Source organism: Chelon labrosus (assembly GCF_963514085.1).
Source record: "Chelon labrosus genome assembly, chromosome: 17".
NCBI classification, from domain to species: Eukaryota; Metazoa; Chordata; class Actinopteri; order Mugiliformes; family Mugilidae; genus Chelon; species Chelon labrosus.
Window position 1 is genome coordinate 13,267,135 of NC_140350.1, and position 10,784 is coordinate 13,277,918.

Genomic DNA, 10,784 nt, shown 5'->3' on the forward strand with positions numbered 1-10,784 from the left:
TCAGCTGACCTCATTCTTTGGGCACATAATGTTGCTGAACCTAGACCTGAGCAACTGCAGCAACCCCAGATCATAGCACTGCCCCCACAGGCTTGTACAGTAGACACTAGGCATGATGGTTGCATCACTTCATCTGCCTCTCTTCTTACCCTTCTTAGTCCAATCTTTATGCTCCCTAGCAACCTGAAGCCTTTTTTCCAGTTAGCCTCACTGATTAGTGGTTTTCTTAAGGCTACACAGCTGTTCAGTCCCAGAAGAAGAATTCTGCACGCCCCGCAACAAGACCCTCTTGAGGGTCAAACCTTGAGAGTGCAGGTTTCAGGTGAGCCTATCTGACCAGATGCAGGTGACAGAAGAGAAATGTCACCCTCCAGTGACCAAATATTAGTATTACATCTTCGTTTACTGAAAAATATGCATTTCTCTTTTTTGAGATTTCATTCAATTTTTATTTTTATTTCTATGAACCGTTGCTGCACATGAACATGAAAGTACTTCACATTTGCAATATGCAACTGAATTAATCTCCCAAAAATGCAATATGTAAGCCAGTCTTATTTCAAGAAAACACAAACCCAGTCCCAACAGATCTCAGTCTGGATCTGCATCAAGATTCACATCATGGTGACTGGTGGTTGAAATTTGAGCTTGCTCTGTTCAAGGCTGCATTTGTGTATCGTTTCTAGCCCAACTCATGGCTAGAAATACTTCTAGGAATTTACAGTATGTCAAATAAGCTGCAAGAGTGTGGAAGCATAAAGCAACAAGTTATTTTTTTTTTTGGTGTAACCTTTTTCTCCTCCTCCCTCTTACTTTGAATTCACATGATTACACGTTGGTGTAATTATGTGTGAATTAATCTAAATAGAGCATCCAAGCAAAACCCAAATAATAAGTAATACATCTGTATCTGTGACCCAAACTGAGTATTTTTGTCAGCACCAGAATGTGTAAGATAGAATTTGCATTTCTCCAGGCCTAAGTGATGAAAAATAAATAATTACTGTACAGTTCATAGATCAGTGTACAAACAAAAGACTGTTCATTTATCCCAGTTTCATATCTAAGTGTGTGATGTAGACTAATGAAAAATGTCACTCTTGGACTTAATTTAATCATATAACTCTCACAATACAACTGGGTTTTTGTGTGTGTGGTATTAAACGTGTGTGCTGTGAGCGCATATGACCCTGTACCACGATTAAAGTTTTCCACCAACCTGATACAGCGTGTATTTTCTCACCAGCACAGATATCAATCCTTAAATCTTCTCCTGACAAACAAAAGCACTTGCTGTTTTTCCCACTCATTCAGCGAGGATAGTGTGGAGCTGGTATAAAACCGCTGCACCTTTGTGAAAGCTTTAAACGAGAGAATGAGGCTCATTCTTGGTCTGCTGCTGTTGTTGTGTGAGTATGGGGCTCAGGGGGAGAGTGGGAGCCTTGGCGTGGTGGATGAGGTCAGCGACTTTCAGAGGACAACTCAAAGAGATGGGGTTGAGGAATTGGCTGAGCCGACCACAACGGAAACCACCCCTGACATTTGGGCAGAGGTGAGGACCCTGAGAGACATGGTGGTGGAGCTGCAAGTGGAGCTGAGGATCATGGACGACAGAGTGAAGGCCAGCGACATGAAGGTGGAGGAGCTGAAAACTGAGCTGATCATTACTAAAATGCTCTTGGAGCAGCTGCAGAGGGAAAATTCTGGTACAGTTTTCCGGTTAAGTGTTAATGTCTTTAGTGAGCACATTGATTACGGGAAAGGATCATTTATGAGCGACTTAAAATCTTTTAGAAATGTAACATTCAATAAGCAAATGTTTATTTTCCAGTTCAAGCCCAAGAACTGATATCACTGGAAACTAGACTGACAGCCACTGAGAGCAGAACGAGTGACCTGGAAGAAAACAACTCAGGTATTTGACAGACACAATGTAGATGCGGTTTAAATAGTGCAGCTTTAATTTGTTATGACTTTAATCTGTTGGTTACAATTATGACCTTGCTCTTGTTGATGCACCTGAAAAGAGCATAAAGATGTTGAACAAAACCAGACAACCATGTAGCAGCTGAAAGAGAAGGAGGCAGACCTCAGAGCTCCTTAAAGGCTTCAAAAGTCCCAGACACCATCCTGTGTCCCAGTCTTGTTGTATTTTGATCTTGTCGTGCTCATTTAGAGTATTTTCTAGTGCACCTTTACTTATTGGTTCAGCAGGTCAAGATACCGCATATTCATTGTGTATTAATTACAGCCTTGCAGGGTGAACTTCTCTCTTCAGTGTCCAGGATTGACCAGTTGGAGAAAGAAAATGCAGGTGCTCATTATATCTACTGATTAATTCACATTCACACATGTTCACTTAGACCACTAAATGACATACTCACTTTGTTTTAACAGAGAAACCAAAGGTGGCCTTTTACACATCTCTGACCTATGCAGGAGATGTTGGACCCTTCAACACAGATATCACACTGACATACAGCAAGGTCTTCACCAATGTTGGCAATGCTTACAATCCAGCTACAGGTAATAAAGCGGAGGTGACTTTGGCTGGAAATATGGAATGATACACATAAAGCTCCAGCTCTAGCTGTTTTTCTTTTCCTACTCAACAGGCTTCTTCACAGCACCATTCAATGGCGTCTACCATCTCCAGTTCACTGTGAGCGGTGGTCAGGCTGGTCACACTGGTGTGTATCTATACAAGAACGGCCAAATGATCATGTATAATGTTGAGTATAAAGAGGAAGGAGGTCTTGAATATTTCACTAATTCTGTCATTTTGGAGCTTTTGGCGGGAGATGAGATTCATCTGCGTCTCCCGTCAGGTCATTCCGTCTATGACAATGGAAATAACCACTGCACCTTCAGTGGCTCGCTCCTCTTCCCACTGTAAGCATGGCGTATAGGAGGCAGTGTGACTCCTTTGTCACAGAACATGTTGTGGTCTGAACTGTTGTCATTTAGAAAACATTGATCCTCCTCTGCAATACAGTCTTCCAGGGCAAACTTGTAAATCAATCAATGTATTTACCTGACAGTACAACGTTCAGCTAAATTAAAAATTCACAAATTCTTCTCAATCAGTCCGTGATTTTAAAATGCAGCTTATGTAAAAGTAGTAGATGTTCTTCTTCAGAATAATCTTTAACATTATTCGTTTTGATCGACCATTACTAGATCGTTAATATTGATCCCTAAGCTGTGGTCACTTCAGCACCTGGAACAATTATTTAAACGATAAGTTTATCTGCAAATATCTCTATTAAAACATATAAACATCGTAAATGTGACGCTAGGTCCCACTACTCAAAGGTTCAGGAGTCAAAAAGGTTTTAAACACTGTTTAAGCTTTATCAATGCAGAGATCTATACACAGTATTCACTCTGAATTGTTGTTGATTCGATATGAACAGTATAAAATGTGAAGTACAGTGTATTGCATCCATGTAAAGCCTTTCCCTTGTTGATTTTCACAGTGCATCTCATCTAATAATAAAACCGGCTTCTCTTACTTTCCCACATACTTGTGCTTTTAAAATTCTTTAATAGGCATGCACAAGACAAGTCAATGCTTGTGTGAATGTAATGTAAATGCGATTGACTGGAGCATTCAGCATTCAGCTGTGGTGTTGAATATTCACAACACCCCTTCCTTCCTTCTCAGGTGTAGTATCCTTCTGTGTCCCTTTCTGTGTGCAGTCTGTGAACTACTGCTCACAATATGAAGATATGCAAATAGTGGAGGGTTCTGTTTTCCTACCTTTAGCACTACACTCGCTGGGACGGGCTTCAGCAGTGATGGAAGTGGTATCTGGCTCCTTTACAACAATTGAAAAATACCCCAAAATCCTCTATTTAGAGTTATTTAAGTTAGTGTTGCAGGAATCCATAGTTTGTGACCGCAGCATAGTTACATTAACATGTGGGCTCCCTTTTAAAATTGGAGCTAATTTTACAATTTATATAGAGCTGGCCCTTCTCTTCTCCATGATCACATCTTAAAGGGGAACTACTGTTTTTAACAACCTGGACCTTATTTCTGGCATAAAATACGATCATTTTCTCACCCATATAACTGTCATTTGGAGTCGTTCAGGAGATATTTAGATCCGGCAAAGTGCCGCGTATATCCATATAGTGGGAATGACTGGGGCACCAAAACGCAGCCTCTAAATAACGCATTATCTGCAGCGAAACTCGTTCATTTCACCAATATTTTGTTATGATACGCTAGAGCTATTCCCCGTTGAATCCGGAGTTACGGTACATTCTTGAGTCCGTGTGGATGTTTGTGTCAAATTTGAAAAATAAATAAATAAATAAATCAGGGATGTTCCTGAACTATTGCGTTCACAATAATGGTGGGCCGGACCGATGGACAGATAACCAGTGAACATAACGCCTCCTTCCACGGCTGATGCTGGCACAGAGGAATATAAAGAAACTTCCCCTATTATAGAGTCATGTTCGGGGCATTTTGCTGCATAAAGTGTCTCAATGGCAATAATGGATCTGCTCTGATGAGATTATGATTACACGCAAAAAGGGATTTTCAAAGAACTAAAGAAGAGTGAGAGAGATAAGTGATGATGAATCCCTCACAGGGGCTCATCTCATCACAGCGTGATGTCCAGCTGCCTCAGGAATATCAGATTTGAGAGAATTGAGTATCATTCAGAGAGTTCTTTTTCCCTGGAGATGGTTTAGCTACCTCTTTCACTCGGGACACCATGAGACTGTTTTTCCCATCTGTTTTCACTGCGATCTGTCCCTGGGCATTTAGCACACAGATTAGAGTAATGGCGGGATGGGGAAGGGGTACTTTTAGAGACTGCGAATTGCATTTGAGGCAGCGCTGACTGGAAAAGGAAGGGCCACGAAGATATAAAAGAGTGAAATCACGTCCTACGCTGAGAGAAAGAGCGAATGGGCCTTTGAAGAGGTTTTGCTGTGAAGGCATTTAAAAGACTGAAATAATTGGATGCTGGAGGCCTCGTCTCAGCGAAAGCAAGAATGCAAACCTCATTCTTTCCATGAGTGTGAGGCATGTGGAGGAGGTAGAGTCAGGTGACGGGGGCTGTCATCCGACAAAATCACAACCACACCGCACCATGCATTCAATATAAACTAAATTAGGGCATTTTTGTTCCCCCTGTAGAACTCTTTCTTGGGAAGAAGCCAACTTATTCACAGGTATCAAGGGAAGTGCACCACGTATTGCCTCTTCACGGATATCGATTGTTTTGTGGCTTTTCTGCTCCACCGTAGACGAAAGCGAGCCGCTTCCCAGCTCGGTATCACCCGGGTGAACTTGATGAGGAATGAATGAAGGCCAGAGAAAAGGAATGGAGGCAGAATGTAATCTTGTGACCTACTCGAACAGCAACTTGGTAGTGGTTTATAGAACAATAGGATAAGGACAGGGGGACTTGGCCTCGTTCATCCTTGTTAGACGGTAATCAAGCTAAGTTAAGGATGTTTGACCAAACTTTCAGTCTTGTGGGACTTACAGTTTGGCCATGATTGTGGCTGTTACCTTCTTAAATATATTCTTTAAGCTTCACATCCCTCCTTTCAAAAATTGTTGGCATTTCCAAAATGAAGAAGACTGAGGATCTCCTCCTACATTTTTTTTAAAATCGGTACATAGTGAGGATGCACCCACATTTCAAACTACAGTTCAAACTACTCCATTATTTACTCTCGCTCTGCATATTTGCACAATTCGGAATTATGGTTTAAACCCACCTCTCGTTGTGTCTATGTAGTATCGCAGATTTTTTATTATTTATAGATGCATTCAAGTAAAGCATAAATCGTTGCTATAAAAGATAAATAAATAAGCTAATGAATAAAAACTGAAAACTATATCAACTTCAGTGATTTTTAAGAGTAATATCGCAAGAGTGACGCAAACATGTCTACTGTATGTGTTCAGCTGTGCTCTCCTCTCTGCTGCAGCATGCCTGTGCTCCTTGTGATGTTCTCATGTTTTGTTGTTGTTTCTTCACTTCGTTGCCGACTGGTGATCATTAGACGGCAGACACCCGCCCCTCTGGACCTGTGTACCCATGCAGTCCTATTAGTGTCGGGCAGAGTTTCACAGGCGGTGCACACATTCTCACAAACCCGCCACAGCAGCACAACCAGTACGCACACACGTGGCAAGGGAATAGGATTTGCATATACTGAACCGTATATGCATGTAAATGTTTGTGTGTGCCATTTGCCTGTCCCTGGCAAGGTCAATGCCTCACATCAGTCATCTAGGCCGGTGGGATTCCTCTAATCTGTCAAAATCTGGCGTCAGTTGACTGCACAGAGCGAGTGACAGATGCAGACTGAGTGTTTTATGTCTACGGGGCCTGTTTCAGTGCAGTTTATATGTGTACGAATTATGTCATTATGCTTCTGCCTTTGTCGAGACAAACCTATTTATGGGAATTTCTTTTGTTATTTTGTAGCCGCTATGCAGCCTCAGATGGGACTAACCAGGCAGCAGAATGAGAATCTTTTATTGTTTGTCCTCTCCATTCGACAGTGAAAATAACTGGGGGAATAGATGCTTTCGTTTTGGTTCAAACGGGCCAATGTGAAGGCTTTTTGGTGCAACTCAGGCAGAGGGGCTTCTTTAGCTGATAAACTTTGTCAATGAGATGCAAATCCATGCAGCAGCGAGGAGGGAAAGAAAGCCAACAGAGCTGGGCTAGTGCGCACACACACACACATGCATGCACAAGGGCGAAACATTAAAGCCATAACTTTCTTCTTCAAACACTTCAAACATGCACACATTTTCTGAGACACTGAGTAGTAGAAATGTCTTTCTTCTTGATCAGTCGCTTAGTGATTCACACACCATCCGCTACGTTAGCTGCAGCACACAGAGCTGTCTGGGCATCCTAAGCACAAATTGAATCAAGCCAATCATCCCCACAAAATCCAATCATTCTGCAATACAGATATATTCCATGTGGGGCGTTATCCAATAACAGAAAAATTGAATTCCAAAATATGATGTATGCATTTGAGCTTCAAAATACTTCATAACCTGAAGTTTTCATCTGACTCAGCGGAACTGATTAGATTTAGTTTGTGGATGTTATTTTCACAATCAATGGGAAATGTTCTTGTCGGAGAACTCTGCAGAAAGACAAGTCACAGGGGTTGTTTGTGTAAATAACTTAATACTTGTAGTTTTCCAGAATTCACAGGTGAGAACCTCAGCTTGGAGAGACACACAGTTATTGAGAGGTGAACTGTAATGTACACTGCCTGGCCAAAAGAAAAGTCGCCACAAAAACACTCGTTGGACTGCCTTTAGCTTTGATTACAGCACTAATTCGCTGTGGCATTATTTCGATAAGCTTCTGCAGTGTCACCAGATTTATTTCCATCCAGTCGCACAGATTTTTCACCAAGATCTTGTATTGATGATGAGAGAGTCTGACCACTCTGTGTCTCAAATGATGTCTCATGCTCCCTGAACGACTCTTTCACAATTTGAGCCCCATGAATCCTGTCATTGTCATCTTGGAATATGCCCGTGCCATCAGGGAAGAAAAAATCCATTGATGGAATAACCTGGTCATTCAGTATATTCAGGTAGCCAGCTGACCTCATTCTTTGGGCACATAATGTTGCTGAACCTAGACCTGAGCAACTGCAGCAACCCCAGATCATAGCACTGCCCCCACAGGCTTGTACAGTAGGCACTAGGCATGATGGGTGCATCACTTCATCTGCCTCTCTTCTTACCCTGATGCCCCCATCACTCTGGAACAGGGTAAATCTGGACTCATCAGACCACATGACCTTCTTCCATTGCTCCAGAGTCCAATCTTTATGCTTCCTAGAAACTTGAAGCCTTATTTTCTGGTTAGCCTCACTGATTAGTGGTTTTCTTAAGGCTACACACCTGTTCAATCCCACATTGTACGTGTGGAAATGCTCTTACTTTCACTATTAAACATAGTCCTGAGTTCTACTGTTGTTTTTCTTTGATACGATTTCACCAAACATTAAAGTGATCGCCAATCACGATCAATCAGGATTTTTTTCCGACAACATTTCTTCCTCAAAGACAATGGTTCCCCACTATCCTTCCAGTTTTTAATAATGCATTGGACAGCTCTTAACCCAATTTTAGTAGTTTCTACAATCTCCTTAGATGTTTTCTCTGCTTGATGCATGCCAATGATTTGACCCTTCTCAAACAGAATAACATCTTTTCCACAGGATGTGTCTTTTGACATAGTTGTTTAAGAAATGAGAAGCTACTCATTGCATCAGTTGGGGTTAAATAACTTGTTGCCAGCTGAAAGATAATCACCCACGCAGTAATTATCCAATAAGAAGCTCGTATTGATTTGCCTAGTTAAATCCAGGTGGTTACCTTTTTTTTTGGCCTGGCAGTGTATGTTAGTGAGTCTAAAACGTTTTGGCATTTTGACAAACATATTGGGGTGTCTAACCTTTTTGATACGTGGAGCATAAATCCTCACATGGTTCCGTAAACTCAGGGGATATTGACCAGACTAAATGTTGGACCAGGAAACGTCGGTGATCAGTAATGTTTTGTAAGTTTACAGTTCCATCTCACAGCATTAATGCTGGATGTTTGCTTATAAGATCACGTTTTATAAATTAAAGTAAAACATGTAATTTGATGCTGTTGTAGCAGCAGTCAGTCCTGGCCACTGGTCCTAGGTGATTCTTTTGGTTTTAACATGCTGGCTATTGCACTGCATCTGAGGTGGTGCACTGGTTGTCACTGTAGCCCAGTTTCCCTCCAAATGTAGTTTGGACAGATTTTTTCCTGACAGAGGAATTCCAATATTAGGAGTTCAGTTAAATGATGGTAATTTTCAGGTTGTGTGTTATTAAACCGCTGCTTAAGAAGGTGTGCTGTTAGACAAGATAAGTAAAGGAGCACCAGTTTATATTTCTTTCATACTTTCTGTGTCCTCATCATTCCACACACATCTGATGTTTTCCTCTGCTGTGATTTGTCCTCAAATCTTAATCATGTGCTTTTTGTATATGACAGTTATTTGCTAAAGCTGGTCTTTTTATCAAAACCTCATTTTCATACCCTCACACTGAACGCACTGTGATTTATTTACAACAAGTCATTTTACACATGAAAGGAAAAGGGAGACTCCTGGTCACGGAAGACGAGCCACATGGTCACCGCTCAGTGTTTCAGAGTTGGAAGTCACACAGCGTTTTGCTTTGCTCCGCAGATCTTGTGAAGGTGACGGCAGTGTCAGATTAGATATTGATCTCCAGTGTGTGTGTGTGTGTGTGTGTTTGTGTGTCCGTGTGTACAGCATACACGGATACTCTTGTTTTTCCGGTCTTAATCAATTTATCTAAACGCTTGCATTTGTTAACTACAGGTTGTTCTTCGACAGCAAGTTCCCTGCAGCATGTTCATTAGTAGCTTGTTGAATACTTGATGTATTCCCCTTTCTTTAAATGTGTTTGTGCCATGATGCATTCAAGAAATATTAGAGGGTGATCGATTCTCATTTGTATGGACAGACACTCCTTTTATCTGTTATTCAGCTCACCAGCAGGAGGTGACACTGTTGATTTGGCGATGGCTCGATAGGACAGGGTAGTGTCAGACCAGAGGATAAACACTTACAGCATCACGGGCTTTCTTATTTAACAAACTTTAATTTTTTTTCTAATTATTATTTGTTTTCTGTGCTCTCAGGCGTAATGGTCAGGAATACTGTAGCTTTCTTACTTCTCCACTAAGCTGCAATATGCGTTGATTCAAATGAGAGACCTCTGTCCTCTCTAACATGATAAACTAATAAGCCTTTTGTGTTTTATCCTTTTAGAATTACACTTATAATTCAGCCTAATAACGGGCAAAGAATTAATGTAAGGAATTAATGTCTTAATCCCTCCACACAGTGGCAAAACCAGATTACATGGAATTGGATAGGTTAATCTGGTGTGCTCTTATATCGGTGTTACAGCGCCTTGCTTACACACACTATTAATAAAAGTTTGTAGTGTCAGCATGAGTGTGTAGGTACAGCATGAGACGTTCTGTAAGTCCCTTTAAGTATGAACCAGTAGCAGGTACCACACCAGAATAATATGAGATTAAAGGTTTAATGATGTAAGGTAGTATTGGATGTTAAGCGTGAATGTTAAAAGGAAATTGAAGTAGGGAGGGCAGTGCACTGGGTTATTCCGTTCGGATTAATACAAGGTCAAAGAAAAAAGAGAGAGACGAGAAGTATTGTATCGCCTCAGATGATGAAAGCCAGGAAATTTGACTCTGCGTTAAACAAAAGGATTAATTGATTCTGTGTGGGTTATCTTTCCTCATTTTACAACGTCAAACAAACCAGTGGTTTCTGTTGGTCTTTTTATGGTTTGACCTGGTGCATAACTTTCTCCGGGGAATAGCCATTTGCTCCCGCTCTCATGTCTGACGTGGCAAAAGCTCTTCTTGGCTTTTAAATGTGGCATCGCTTGAGGCCGTTTCGAAAAAAAATAAAAAAAAACTTTAGAGAGAAAGAGAGAGAGTGGAATAAACAGACGAGTCAAATTGGTGCACTTCCCCTTTAAATTCTTATTTTAGAACATTTTGCCACGCAACCTTAACCACAATTAACAGTGGTTAGAAAATACGTGGTGATTAACATTGAACACACAACTCCAGCTCTCGTAACTGCGTGTGATGTGAACGGGGTCACTCGCGCTGATGAATAAACATGTGGATCCGCAGTTCTCTGCAGCTCCACGAAGCATCT

General features: G+C 41.2%; 1 protein-coding gene across 1 annotated transcript; it reads left to right on the forward strand.

Annotated features, from left to right (window-relative positions):
* Window positions 1–1,267: 1,267 nt before the first annotated feature.
* On the forward strand, window positions 1,268–2,918 carry LOC311502683 (uncharacterized protein). Its single transcript, XM_084565012.1, has 3 exons — window positions 1,268–1,706; window positions 1,832–1,915; window positions 2,252–2,918. Exons 1-3 carry the CDS (start codon window positions 1,376–1,378, stop codon window positions 2,332–2,334), a joined length of 498 nt encoding a protein of 165 aa, XP_084421138.1. The 5' UTR covers window positions 1,268–1,375; the 3' UTR covers window positions 2,335–2,918.
* The last annotated feature ends 7,866 nt before the right edge of the window (window positions 2,919–10,784 follow it).